This window comes from Equus caballus, chromosome 7 (genome assembly GCF_041296265.1).
Source record: "Equus caballus isolate H_3958 breed thoroughbred chromosome 7, TB-T2T, whole genome shotgun sequence".
NCBI lineage: Eukaryota > Metazoa > Chordata > Mammalia > Perissodactyla > Equidae > Equus > Equus caballus.
In genome coordinates, this window is record NC_091690.1 from 68,899,709 (window position 1) to 68,914,171 (window position 14,463).

Below are 14,463 nucleotides of genomic sequence, written 5' to 3' on the forward strand. Positions count from 1 at the left end.
TTATTTCCTAAACATAGATTGTTACAAGTAGAATTATTAGTTGAAAGCATTTAGGTTTTTTTTTTAAGGCTGTTGACACTTTTTGCCAAATTATATGCCCAAGTGTTCCAGTTTATATGCCCACCAGTGTTCTAGCATTAGATATTAATGTTTAAGAACAGAAGATAAACCTGTTAATTTGGTAGGAGGAAAATGGTGTTTCATTTTTAAAAATTTCCTTTTTAAAAGATTACTAGTGAGCCTTCATATTTAATCTTCATTTGTATTTCCTTTCTTGAAAATGAACTTTTTATGTTCTTTGCCAGTTTCTCATATGTGGTTTTTGTGTGTTTCTTTACTGTTTGTAGAGGTTCTAATAGGGTAAAAATTTGACCCATTTGGAGATGGGAGTTTTGTCAAAAGCTTTTGCAGACTCAAGTAAATAAAGACTATCTATGATTCATAGCTATAGTTATTATTTCTATTGCCTAATGTCATTTTGTCTGTGATTTTGTCATACATTGTGCCCTGAGATGTAATTCACATAAAACTTTCACCCTTTTGATAGAATACTACAAAGTATGTTGTCCAACCACAATGGAATGAAATTAGAAATGAGTCACAGAAAGAAATTTGGGAAACCACAAATATGTGGAAATTAAACCACATGCTCTTGTATAACCAGTGGGCCAAAGACGATATCAGATGGGACGTTAGAAAATACTTTGAGATGAATGAAAATGAAGACGTGACATACCAAAACTTGTAGGATGCAGCTAAACTGTGCTTACAGGGAAATTTGTAGCTAAAAGCCTATTGTAAAAAATAAGAAAGATCTCAAATCAGTAACTTAACCTTCCATCTTAAGACACTGGAAAAAGAAGAGCACACTAAATATAAAGCATGCAGAAGGAAGGAAATAAGAAAGGTTAGAGAGGAAATTAATGAAATAGAGGTAGAAAAATAGAGAAAATCAGTGAAACCAAAAGCTTGTTCTTTGTAAAAATCAACAAAATTGACAAACCTTTAGTTATATTGACTAGGAAAAAAAGAGAGAAGACTCAGATTACTAGAATCAGAAATGAAAGAGAGGATGTTACTACCAACCTGACAGAAGGGAAGAGGATTATAAAAGAATACCAAGAACAATTGTATGCCAATAAATTAGGTAACTTAGATGAAGTGGACCAATTCCTACAAAGACACAAACTGACTCAGGAAGAAGTAGACAATCTGAATAGACCCATAACAATCAAAGAAATTGAGTTAGTAATGAAAAAACAAAACAAAATCTACCCATAAAGAAAAGCTCAGGCCCAGATGGCTTCGAATCAAACATTTAAATAAGAATTAATAGCAATTCTTTATAAACTTTCCCCAAAAATAGAAGAGGAGGGAACATTTCTCAACTCATTCTATGAAGCCAGTACAACCCTAATAGCAAAACCAGACAAAGACATCACAAGAAAAGCAAACTATAGATCAGTGTCTCTTATGAATATGGATGCAAAAATCCTTAACAAAATACTAGCAAATCAGATCCAGCAATATGTAAATAGGATTATACAACGTGATCAGGTGGGATTTATCCCAGAAATGCAAGTTTGTTTCAACATGTGAAAATAAATTAATATAGTACACCATAAAAATAAAGGACAAAAACCATATGATCATCTCATTAGATGTGGAAAAAGCATTTGACAAAATCCAACACCATTTCATTGTAAAAACACTAAAAAAACCTGGGAATAGAATGGGACTTCCTCAACCTGATAAAGGGCATCTGTGAAAAACTGACAGCTGACCTCTTACTAATAGTGAAAGACTGCCTGCTTTCCCCACATAAGATCAGAAACAAAACAAGTATGTCCTTGTGTCCCTTTCTACTTGATTCAACATTGTACTGGAGGTTCTAGCCAGTGCAATTAGGCAAAAAAAAAAAAGGAATAAAAGGCATCCATATTGGAAAGGAAGAACTAAAACTATCCCTGTCTATTCTCCTGACCTGACTTGGTATATAAGAAGTCCTAAGGAATTCACTAAAAAACTATTAAAAGTAATAAATGAGTTCAGCAAGGTTGCAGGATACAATGTCAATATACAGCCATACCTCATTATTGCACTTCGCAGAAATTGCATTTTTTGCACATTGAAGTTTTGTGGCCACCCTGTGTCGATCAAGTCTTGATATGGAATCTACTCCTGGCTAGGATGCTGTGAAGATTGTTGAAATGACAACAAAGGGTTTAGAATATGACATACACTTAGTTGATAAAGCAGTGGCAGGGTTTGAGAGGAGTGACCCCAATTTTGAAAGTTCTCTTGTGGGTTGGAGATTACGTTTCAACATACGAATTTTGGGAGAACACAAACATTCAGTCTATAGCATGTCCTCAGAATTCACCCATGTTGTAACTTGTGTCAGAATTTCATTCCTTTTTTAAAGCTAAATAATATTCCATTATATGTATATACCACATTTTGTTTATCCATTCATCCATTGATGGACACTTGGGTTACTTCCACCTTTTGGCTATTGCAAATAAGGCTGCTATTAATGTGGGTGTACAAATATCTTTTTGAGTCCATGCTTTTGATTCTTTTTGGTATTGTTGTGGACTGAGTTGTGTCCCCTCAAATTTGTATGTTGAAGCCCTAACCCCAATGTGATTGATTTGGAGATGGGGCCCTTTAAGGAGTTAGTTAAGCTGAGATGAGTCCATAAAGGTGGACCCTAATCCAACAGGACTGATGTCCTTATAAGAAGAGGAAGAGAGACCAGAGTTCTCTCTCTCTCTGTGCGCATAGGGAAGGGCGGGTGAGGATACGGCAAGAAGGTGGCTTCCTGCAAGTCAGGAAGGGGGTCCACACTAGGAACCTAATTTGCTGGCACTTTCATTTTGGACTTCTGGCCTCCAGAACTGTGAGAAAAGTTTCTCTTGTTATGCCATCAGCCTGTGGTATTTTGTTACGGCAGCCCATGCAGACTAATGCAGATGTATGCCCAGTTGTGGACTTCCTGGGTCATATGGTAATTCTGTTTTTTAATTATTTTTTTTTTTGAGGAAGATTAGCCCTGAGCTAACGTCTGCTACCAGTCCTCCTCTTTTTTGCTGAGGAAGACTGGCCCTGAGCTAACACCTGTGCCCATTGTCCTCTACTTTATATGTGGGATGCCTGCCACAGCATGGCATGCCAAGTGGTACGTAGGTCCATACCTGGGATCCCAACCAGTGAACCCCAGGCTGCCAAAGCGGAATGTACGAACTTAACCACTGCACCACTGGGCCAGCCCCTCTATTTTTAATTTTTTGAGGAACTGATGCACTGTTTTCCACAGTGGCTATACCATTTTACATTATCACCAGCAACATACAAGGGTTCACTTTCTCCACATCCCTGCCTACATTTTTTTCTTTTCTTTCTTATTTTTGGACAGTAGCTGTCCTAATGGGTATGAAATGGTATCTCAATGTGGTTTTGATTTACTTTTCTGTAATGATTAGTGATTAATGATGTTAAGCATCCTTTCATGTGCTTATTTGCCACCTATATATCTTGGAAAAATGAGATTCCAACCTTTAAGGAACTCACGAACCAACGTTCAGGCTTATAAAAGATACACAATGTATTATAATATGTTTTTCACAATAACAAGTAACTATGAGGTATAAAAGTTGCTCAGGTGAAGGAGTGAAAAAAAAGTCTTTGGGGTAGAGAAGTATTAAGGAGAGCATTTTGGATGTTGTCTCACTTGGGATTTGAAAGATCAATAGTTTGTGAAACAGGTAAGATTAGGGCAGAGTTGTTTTTTTTTAATGATTTTTTTTTTTTAAAGATTGGCAACTGAGCTAACGTCTGTTGTCAGTCTTCTTCTTTTTTTTCCTTCTTTGTCTCCCCAAACTCCCCCAGTACATAGTTGTATACTCTAGTTGTGGGTCCTTCTGGTTGTGCTATGTAGATTGCTGCCTCAGCATGGCTGGATGAATGGTGCCATGTCCCCACCCAGGATCCGAACCAGCAAAACACTGGGCCTCTGAAGCGAGTGCATGAACTTAACCACTCGGCCATGGGCCAGCCCCAGAGTTTTTTGGTTGTTTTTTAAAATTAAAAAAATTTTTTTATTGAGTTCATAATAGTTTACATCAATGTGAGATTTCAGTTTCAGTTGTCCATTATTTCTTGTCTGTCACCATGTAAGTGCTCCCCTTCACCCCCTGTGCCCAGCCACCACCCTCCTTCCCCTGGTAACCACTGAACTGTTTCCTTTGTCCATGCAGAGTTTCTTAATTAAAATTGTTTTAATTGTTCCAAAAGAAGGATATAGTGTCGGGCTGGGGCTTAACCTATTTAGGGAATTGAGAGGGTTTTCTAGAGGAAAAGACAGTTGAGTTTAGACTTTAAGATCTTAAGGCATGGTATGAGGTAATTAAGCAAAAGGAATGGAAGAAGTTGGTGGGAAGAGTATTCTAGGCAAAGGGAACAGCAAAGATCCTGTGGTAGAAAGGAGCACACTATGTTAGAAGACTTAAAAGATGGCAGTCAGGCTAAAGCTATGGTTCTCAGTGCGGTCTGAGGTCTAGGAGCCCTAGGGTTCTCAGGAACTCTTTGAGGGGGTCTTTGTAGTCCTCCTTTTTCAGCTACTTATTTCTAAGAGACTATGTTTTCTTCATATACTTCAGACAAAACAACATTGTTTTGTTGCAGATTGACCGTAGAAGCAGATATGAGTCATTATTCTAAAGGAATTAATAAAGAAATGTTTTTAAAATTTCTGGCTTAATTTCTAATACAGTTAATATTGATAGACATTACCCACATAAACAAAAGGTTTTTGGGAGTTCTGATTAGTTTTTAAGAATGTAAAGGTATCCTGAGACCAAAAACGATTTAAGAGCCATTAGGCTAGGTGCAGGGCCTTGTAGGTCTTGTTGAGAAGCCATTGAATTGTTTTGGATAGATGACGGGTAGAGAGGTGACATCAGATTTGCATTTCATAAAGACTGTTCTTGTGTTTCAGAGAACTGATTGGAGAAGAGGCAGTATAGCTGTGGAGAGACCAGTCAGAACGTCATTGTAGTAGCCTACGTGAGAGATGACAGTAGTTTGGATTAAAATGATAGACATATGGAAAGATATGGATAGATTTGAGAAATATTTACAAAGTAAGATTGATAGGACTTAGTGACTGACTGACCACAGGGTGAGGATGAAGGAATTGTTGAGGCTGATTCCTAGCTTTCTGGTTTATGTGCCTGATTAGATGGTGGTGCCTTTCACTGAGAAAGCAGTGGTTGGGTCTGGGACAAATCCACGCACCCCAGCAATTTCAAACTTACCAAAAAAAGTTACAGAAATATAAGGAATTTTCATATATCCTTCTCCCTGGTTCACCAGAAGTTAAGTTTCCTATATTTGCTTTATCATTCTCTCTCTCTGTTGTTCTTTCTTGAACCATTTAAGAGTGAATTGCAGACATCGCGCCCCTTTTGCACTATAGTAAATACTTGTGTGGATTTCACACAAGAAGAAGGATATCATTTTTATAACAACAGTACAATTCTCAAATTCAGGAAATTTAACTTTGATACAATACTAATACTAATCTGTAGACTTTAAGTTCTACCTATCATCTTAATATTATCCTTTCTATAAATTTTTGTTTTCTGGGGGCTGGCCCGATGGTGTAGTGGTTAAGTTCATGCGCTCTGCTTCGGTGGCCCAGAGCTTGTGGCTTTGGATCCTGGGCGCAGACTTATACACCACTCATCAAGCCATCCTCTGGCAGCGTCGCATATACAGAAAAATAGAGGAAGATTTGTGCAGATGTTAGCTCAGTAACAGTCTTCCTCAAACAAAAAGAGGAGGATTGGCAACAGATGTTAGCTCAGGGCCAATTTTCCTCACCAAAAAAAATAATAATAATTTTTCTTTTCTGGTCTGGGATCACATATTGCCTTTAGTCTTCATGTCTCTTGTCTTCTTTAATCTGGAAAGGTCCTTCAGCTTGTCCTTGTCTTTCATGACCTTGACATTTTTGCAGAGTATGGGCCACTTATTTTATAGACTGTCTTGCCGTCTGGATTTATGATATTTCTTCTGTTTAGATTCAGGTTATGCATTTTGGCAAGAATACCACATGAATAATATTGTATCCTTCTCAGTGCATCATATCTTGAGATACAGATGAAGTTTGACTCATTATTGATGTTTTTACCTTTCATACTTCGTTAAGGTGGGGTCTACCAGGTTTTTGTCATAGAGTTACTATTTTCCCTTGTGATTAATAAGTAATTTGTGGGGAGATACTTTGAGGTTATATAAATATCTTCTGCCACATCAAACTTTTGCTCACTATTTTAGCAACTATTAGTAAATCTTGCCAAGTCAGTTATTGCTCTGATCATTACAAAATGGTGGTTTTCTAACTCTATTATTCCTTCTGTGTTTATTAGTTGGCATTCTACTGTAAAGAAAGCTTTCCCTTCCTTCCTGTCATTTTATTCAATAAATTGTAAACTATTATCGTTATTATTTTTTGAAGTTCAAATTGTTCCTTTATGTGTATTTTAAATAAAAGGTGTGAATTTCCCATATTCCTTGTTTCACAGTAGGAAGAAAGTCATGCTTTTGCGTACTCTCAACTTTTTCAAGTTCATCTCATTTTATCCTGTCAGTAATCCTTTGAGGTTCATTGTACACCTAATCCTCATTTGAGAGATGAAGAGATTTAGTTCACAGATTTTGCCAAGAAATTAATATTCATTTCTTGTGTAGCATCTGCACAACTGAAATTGGAGGTCTTCTGCTTGCTTTCATATCTGTGAAGATTTTTCTGGGAGACTAAATATCTTGTTATTTTACTTATAAGGGCTCCTTAGAGCCTAGTTTAATTCTTCTTTGTTTCTCTGTCTCCATCTTGCTTTCTATTCCAGTCTGTTTCTTTTCTGTTCCTTTATTCTATAGGAAAAGTACATTAAGCTTTTAAGGCAACAGATAGAACCATATAGCGTTTTAACATTTATATACTCCTCAAAGAAATATGATGTGTGGTTTGTTAGGAGAGGGTATCTGTTAGAATCATTTGCATATAAAGTACTCTGAATTTTTATCTGTGCTTAAAATCGATCCATATTGAAACTAAATTAGTCAGTGTTATTTTTGTCTTATTTAACTTCATTCTCAGATTTTCTTGATTATGTAACTGTTGATTTTTTTTTCTATAGCAATAGTATTAAACTGGTTGGTTTAGCTTGTTTTATTTTTGAGATGGTTTGCTCTTATTGGGAATGTGGTTTGCATACTCACTCCATTAATATAAAAATGATGGCTCTTTAATGGCCTGAGTGTAACACCAAAATAGCATCATCTGCAGAGCTGACACTAGGCAGCTATTACTGTTGATGGCCGTGATGCAAGAAGTGACCTGTAGGGGAAGGACATCATAAAACTGTAATAGCTGCCCTGAGGGTGTGATTTAGACTTCTGCTCTCTTTTCGGCTAACGTTCAGTGTGCAGTAATAGGCAGGTTATGCGTCAGTGTTGCTTGGTTACCTTAATAGAAGCTAGAAGGTTTTAGTTTGTTGTTTGAAAATCAAATAAAGTATTTGTAACAGTGGTAGCAACCTTCCAGGGGCTGGTGGTTGAGTCAACAGTTTGGTTATGAGAAATGATGCTTCTGTACTAAATATAAATAGTTTATTAAACAAACAAACTACCCTGCTCTATTAACTGTGACAGTCATTGTCAGCTTTGTATCTGGAAGTTTCTCTTAACTTCTTGGTGTCTTATTTTGATGGATAATTTTGAGCCCTTACTATATATATAAGGCATTGTGAGGACATAGAAGTGTATGTTTTCTTTAGCCTAAATAACTGGGAGGCAGGAATTAACTCTGAGCTAAAGTGTTTGAGCCATTTTAAGTTCCCTCTCTGAGAACCCCACCCTCTGTGTGGGAGCTTTCCTCCCAGGTTTCCTTTGTTCTCTCCTCCAAGTAACCCTCCCTGCCCACCCCACCTTCACAGAAGACATAGCTTCTCCCCCAAAGTGTAGCTTCCCATTTAGTTGAGGCATCTTCCCCTGGAGTGTTCTGATGTGAACCATTAACCAGTGCTCACTGTCTTTCCTGTCAGCTGCCCTGTTGTTTGACAACCGTCACTAGAAAGTTCATGCTCGTGTCTGCCAGAATGGCGGAACTATTTCGTCCGGGTGGTCTACTCTTACCTCTGATCCTTTCTATTTTCTGGGTTTTTTTGCCATCAATTTTCCTTCTCTTCTTAAATAGTTTTTGTTTTTTTAAGTACATGCTAAGTGCCAGGCATTATGCTAGACGCTTGTGCTTGCTGAATGTCTGTTATGTCCCAGACACTGTTAGCTGATTTTACATACAGTAATTATTAAATGAATTCATTTAATCCACTAACCATAAAGTTCATAGTAGGATATATTATTCCTATTTTTACTAAGTAAAGATTTCTAAAAACTTAAGGGGCTTGGTGAAGATCACGTAGATACTAAGTGGCGGGGCCAGCAAGTCTGTGCTCCTTCCACTCTGCTACTTTGCCTCTCAAACAGGAGGTGAATCAGTTTGTGAAATCTACTTTCTCTGCAAAGCCTCCTACACCTCCCGGAGGCATTCTTACACCTGCGTGGGTGTGGTTCTGCTGTAGCTGCTCCTTTCTTTTTATGATCTTAAAGGACTCTTATTCTTATGGATAATGTAATATTTTTCTAATGTTTATGAAAAGTATGGTTATTTTCTTTTTTGTGTGCATTTAGGCTGTTTAATTTTTTAAAAATCTCAAACATGCAGAAAAATTGCAAGGACAGTAATAAACTTTCTTGTGAACCATTTTGAGTAAGTTGCTAATGTGTTGCCCCATTATTCTTGAATACTTCAGTGTGTGTTTCCTATAAACAAAGATATTCTCCTACATAGCCTCAGTACAACCATCAAAATCAGGACATTAAGGAGCCGGCCCGGTGGCGCAGCAGTTAAGTTCACACATTCTGCTTTGGGGGCCCACAGTTCACGGGTTCATATCCCAGGTGTGGACATGGCACTGCTTATCAAGCCATGCTGTGGCAGGCATTCCACATATAAAATAGAGGAAGACGGGCACGGATGTTAGCTCAGGGCTAGTCTTCTCAGCAAAAAGAAGAGGATTGGTGGCAGATGTTAGCTCAGGGCTAATCTTCCTCAAAAAGAAAAATTAAAAAAAAAATCAGGACATTAACATCAACACATTACTACCATTTAATCCTCAAACCTCAAATTTCACTATTTGTTCCAATAATGTCCTTTATAGGAAAATGCTCCAGTTCAGAATTACATTATATTTTAGTCGCCATATCTCATCAGTCTCCTTCAATCTGAAATAATTCCTGAGCCTTTCCTTGATTTTATGACCTTGACACTTTCCAAAATTATAGGACAGTTATTTTTTAGAACCTCCCTGAATTTGGGTTTGTCTGATTTTTTCTCATAATTAGATTCAAGTTATCTCCCTTTAGCAAGAATATCACAGATGTTATGCTGTTCTCTTCTCTTTGCATCCTATGATGCATATACCGTTTTGATTTGTCCCATTAATGATCACGTTTACTTTGATCACTTGGTGAAGGTAGTGTCTGGTGGACTTCTTTACTGTAAAGTTACTCTTTCCTTTTGAAATGAATAAATATTTTGTGGAGCACTCCTTTGAAACTGTGTAAATAGTCTGTCCTCAGACTTTCAATTTATTAATATCAGTTATGGACTCATAGATTCCTTGTTTATTCAGTGGATCATAATCTGTTACTATCATTATTCATCTTGATGTTCAAATTCCCTGATATGGCCAAGTGGGAGCCCCTTCATGCTGGCTTATATGTCCCTTTGACTTCTCTTTATTATTCTTTGAATACTTCCTTTCTTTCTGGCATAAAATATTCCAGGCTCATCTTGTACTTTCTCTGCTCTAGCCCTGGTATCAGCGGTTCTCCAAGAATCCCTAGTTCCTCTTAGTGGAGAACTGTATTATTTATTTGTTTTTTTTTTTTTTTGAAGAAGAGTAGCCCTGAGCTAACTACTGCCAATCTTCCTCTTTTTGCTGAGGAAGACTGGCCCTGAGCTACATCCATGCCCATCTTCCTCTACTTTATGTGTGGGACGCCTACCACAGCATGGCTTTTCCAAGCGGTGCCATGTCCACACCTGGGATCTGAACCGGCGAACCCCGGGCCGCCGAGAAGCAGAACATGCAAACTTAACCGCTGCACCACCGGGCCAGCCCGCGGAGAACTGTATTTTGAAACCAAGATCTGGGTTCTGAGTGTGCTCATTGCTGTTAGGGTCTTGCTGCTTTTGGGCTCTCTCAGTGGACAGAGCTAGAGGATATAGGTACATTATAAACTACACGTTTGCGTCTGTGTTTATTTCTTTATCTGTATTTAATGAAAATTGTATTATCATCTCTATTTGTAATTCAAACTCAACACTACAGTGTTCATTCTAGTTTTTTCTGTTGTTTGTAACTTTCTTCTTAGACAATATTATCCTTAATATATTTACTTATTTGATACATCTTCCTGTTTGTTCAGTTTTGTGTCTGTGTGTTACTTACACCAGGTGTTGGCAACCTAGTTAGCTAATCATAAGAATTGGTTATTAATTTAGTATCACTATATTTATCAGGCAGTAATTAGAAACCTGAGTGATTCTTAATGGAAGAAGAGAATAGTGATACTTGAGAGTAACAGTATAAATATATGTAAAGAGAACAGTTAGGTATTATAGAGCTTTTTGAGTATTTAAGGTTCAAATGCCCAATACTGAACATAGTGAGCAAAGTTTTCAAAATCATGAAACTGTTTATGCATCTGAGTGGGGAAAAGAGCTCTGGATTGAGTGAGTGCCAGGAGATGTGGATTCCAGGATTAGCTCTTCCGCCAAGTTATATGTGTGTTATTAGACATGTCACTTAATCCTTATGGTCCTGTAAAATAGGGGATTGGCACATTTAGGCTGGAGGAGAGAGAGAGGTGATTGTGGAGGGTACTTCCAGAGACTGTAATTTCCAATGTTAGAGTGAGCAAGAGAGAAAGAAACTAGTTGTGTGATTTCAAATCAATGATTTTATTTATAGATAGATAGATTTTATAGATAGAAAATCCTGGAGAATTTGAACTGGAAGGGAATAACTAAAGATAACTTGTTTTCTATTGACAATTATGTAGGTACTTATCTCCCAGTGAAACCATATGGATGCTTTATCTGTGACCATATACCTTCCTTACTGTTTTAGATTATAGTAACAATAGCTAATAGTCATTTTATGCTTTATAGTATATACATTTTTTAAATTTATATTATAAATATATACATGTATTTATATTATACATGCATATATTTATATATATATTTAAGCCTCATGATAAACCTGTGAGTTAGGTAAGGCAAGTATTATTGTTCCTTCTTCATAGATGAGGACACTGAGACTCTGAGAGGTCCAGTGACTTGACCAGTGTTAAATGTATAGTAAGTAAGAGCTGAAATTTGAAGTTAGTTCTTTTATATTTTATACATATACTTTATATTATGGAAAATTTCAAATTTGCTATTATTTTCAATTTTGAGTATAAATTTGACAATTATTTGTACTTTGCAGTTGTTTTACTCTATTATCTCCTCTCACTTTTTACTGCTTTGGAGAGTTATTTGGTAGTGTCTTCTTAAGATGGACATACACATGTTCTTTGATCCAGCAGTTCTACCCCTAGGTATACATCTAACAGAAATGTGAACGTGTACACCAAAAACCACATTCAAGAATAATCATAGAAGTGTTATTCAGAATAGCCCAAAACTGGAAATAACCCAAATATCTGTCAACAGTAGAAAGGAGAAATGGACTGTGGTGTATTCACAAAGGGAATACTATACAGTAATGAAAATGAATGAACCATTGCTATATGCCCTACTATAATCTCTGATCTCACAAAATATTAAGCAAAAGAAGCCAGACACTATTTGATTTTACACAGTACTAAAATAGGCAAAATAAATCTATGTATTAGAAGTCAAGATAGTAGCTATTTTTGAGGGTGGTAGAGTAGTTATTGGGAGGGGGCATGAAGAGATTTTCTCAAGTGTTGGTCGTGTTCTATTTCTTTTTCTGGGTGCTTGTTATATGTGTGTATTCATTTTGTGAAAAATAATTGAGTGGTACACTTAAGACGTGTATTACTGTATGGATACTAAAAGTTTTGAAAATTTATAATTTGTGTTTTTAGATTTGGTAGCAGATAAATTTCAATTTAGGGGCCATTTTTAAAGTACTTACTCTGTTTTTTTTTCTGTCTCTCTTTAAAGTACTTACTCTTTACAAGGCAAACTGCTAGCTGCTGGGAATTCAATGATGAACAAACAGGAGTCTTATTTTCTAAGGAATCTTGATTCTTTTTGGAAGACACATACTCAAGTGACATGCTACGAGACAGACTACTAAGAATGTAGTTTTGAAGTCATCCCTAAAGTTGATGCAAAGCTTTTGTTTCTGTTTTTTTTTACGCTTATTTTTAAGATATCTTAATCATGTCCTTTTGTTCTCTTTTCTTTTTAATAGCACCTGACAGATACCTCCCATGGTGTAAGAAATAAGTGCCTGCAATTACTTGGCAATCTTGGCTCTTTGGAGAAAAGTGTCACAAAAGATGCAGAAAGTCTAGCTGTCAGAGATGTCCAGAAGATTATAGGGGATTACTTCAATGATCAAGACCCACGTGTCAGAACAGCAGCTATAAAAGCCATGGTAAACATGATCATGGAAACTAAGTGGAGACAGTTTTGTTTGTTTGTTTTTCAAAGTTCATGGCTAATGCTGTCTTGGATACGTTTTGAGTCCTCCCAGAATGCACCTTATGCACACTTTCACGAAGGTGTTGGTGGCGTCACAGAACTCAAAGGCACACGTTCCTCTATAACAGGTGTGCTTTTCTTTGAGCTTCTCTGGTAGCTTTCATCTGTATTTCTGAAACACAGAGGGTACAACCTGTACCTGTTGTAATATGGTACTAGTCATGTCCCTTCTCCACGTCAGTGGGAGGGATGTTACTTGGTATTGTATTACAATAGGTACAGGTTGTACCTTTCATGTTTCGGAAATACAGGTGAAAGTTACAAGGGAGGTGTTTTTTCAGGGGGAAATGGTGTTAACTGTTTCTTCCTTAGCCTTCTTATCATTATTTCATATTTTTCTAATATCCCCTTGGGAAACAGTCCGTGGGTTAGATTTATTAAGTGTTTGAGTGCTTCTACTAAAAAGTCTTTGACCAGGTTTCTTATTTATATAGCACTAATTTTGGCTAAAGGGAACCATGTTAATCTGATATAATGGGGGAAAATATGTGAGATTGTGGAGAGACATTGGAAATATTAATCTTTTTTTCCAAATACTTAAAATCTATCTCTGTTATCTAGTTGCAGCTCCATGAAAGAGGACTGAAATTACACCAAACAATTTATAATCAGGTACTTCACATGACTGCTGTCTGGAAGGGGGGGAGGCATCACTAAACCAGGAGGATGGCACACTGGTTGTCAGAATTTGAGAACATAGAGCTTCAGCTGGCTGACAGTGGCAGCATTAATTGGGATGAATGTGAAGTTGTATCCAAAACATTCTAAGAAGAGAATGGAGGATATGTAACTGAATAACACTAGTATATGTGAAAAGGACTTTTAGGAGGATTTAGGTAGCTCAGTATAAATACCAGAGTACACAAAGAGAAGTGTAGTGTTCAGCATAAGGAAAGTGGTAATCTTGCTGATCTTTGGTTGGTTGGTTGGTCCAAACATGAAGCAGTTCTGGGCACCACACTTAACAAACTATATTTCTGGAGAAGGATGACCAAGACCATGATATCATAGGATAAAAAAGATACCATGTGATTGTTATTATTGGTAAAGAAAGGCACAATGAAGTTATAGTATCACTAGGAGAAGCTGATTGATTCCCTAACCAAAAGGCCTTATAAGGTAGTAGTTCTCTTATAGAATAATTGCATGAATTTAGAGACAAGCAGTCTGAATTCATGCTCAGAAACCAGATTACCAAGAGTGGTTTTGTCTTTTAGAGGAAGATGATAACTAGCCAAGCCCCTGTGACTGATGTGTAAACCAAATTTATTCTTTTACAAAATGAAGTAGAATGAGTTCAGAACGGTTATGTTGATGGGACCAGCACCTTCTCTTCCTAAAGGAAAAGTAATGGGAAGCCAAATAGTTAAAAGAAGCTTGGAAAGTAAGGACTCAGAGGAAGAAGAGTTAGTCAGATGATTTAGATGTTCAGTAGCATAAGACTGTGTCAGTTAACTAGGCTGGCAATGGTGAGGGCCTCAAGGGAATGACACTGGAATGGTGGTGGAAGATTTGAGATATAAGGTAGGATTAGGTACCATAATGAGTTGTCTTGGTTATGTTGCATTTAAAGGGTTGGTGGGACA

At 37.0% G+C, this 14,463-nt stretch overlaps 1 protein-coding gene across 1 annotated transcript in view; it reads left to right on the top strand.

Annotated features, from left to right (window-relative positions):
* Positions 1-14,463, top strand: part of INTS4 (integrator complex subunit 4) — a 94,051-nt gene that overhangs the window by 22,747 nt on the left and 56,841 nt on the right. The window contains exons 5-6 of the mRNA XM_023645652.2: positions 12,585-12,770; positions 13,439-13,489. Of these exons, the coding sequence (XP_023501420.1) occupies positions 12,585-12,770; positions 13,439-13,489 (237 nt within the window). The remainder of the gene's footprint in view (positions 1-12,584; positions 12,771-13,438; positions 13,490-14,463) is intronic.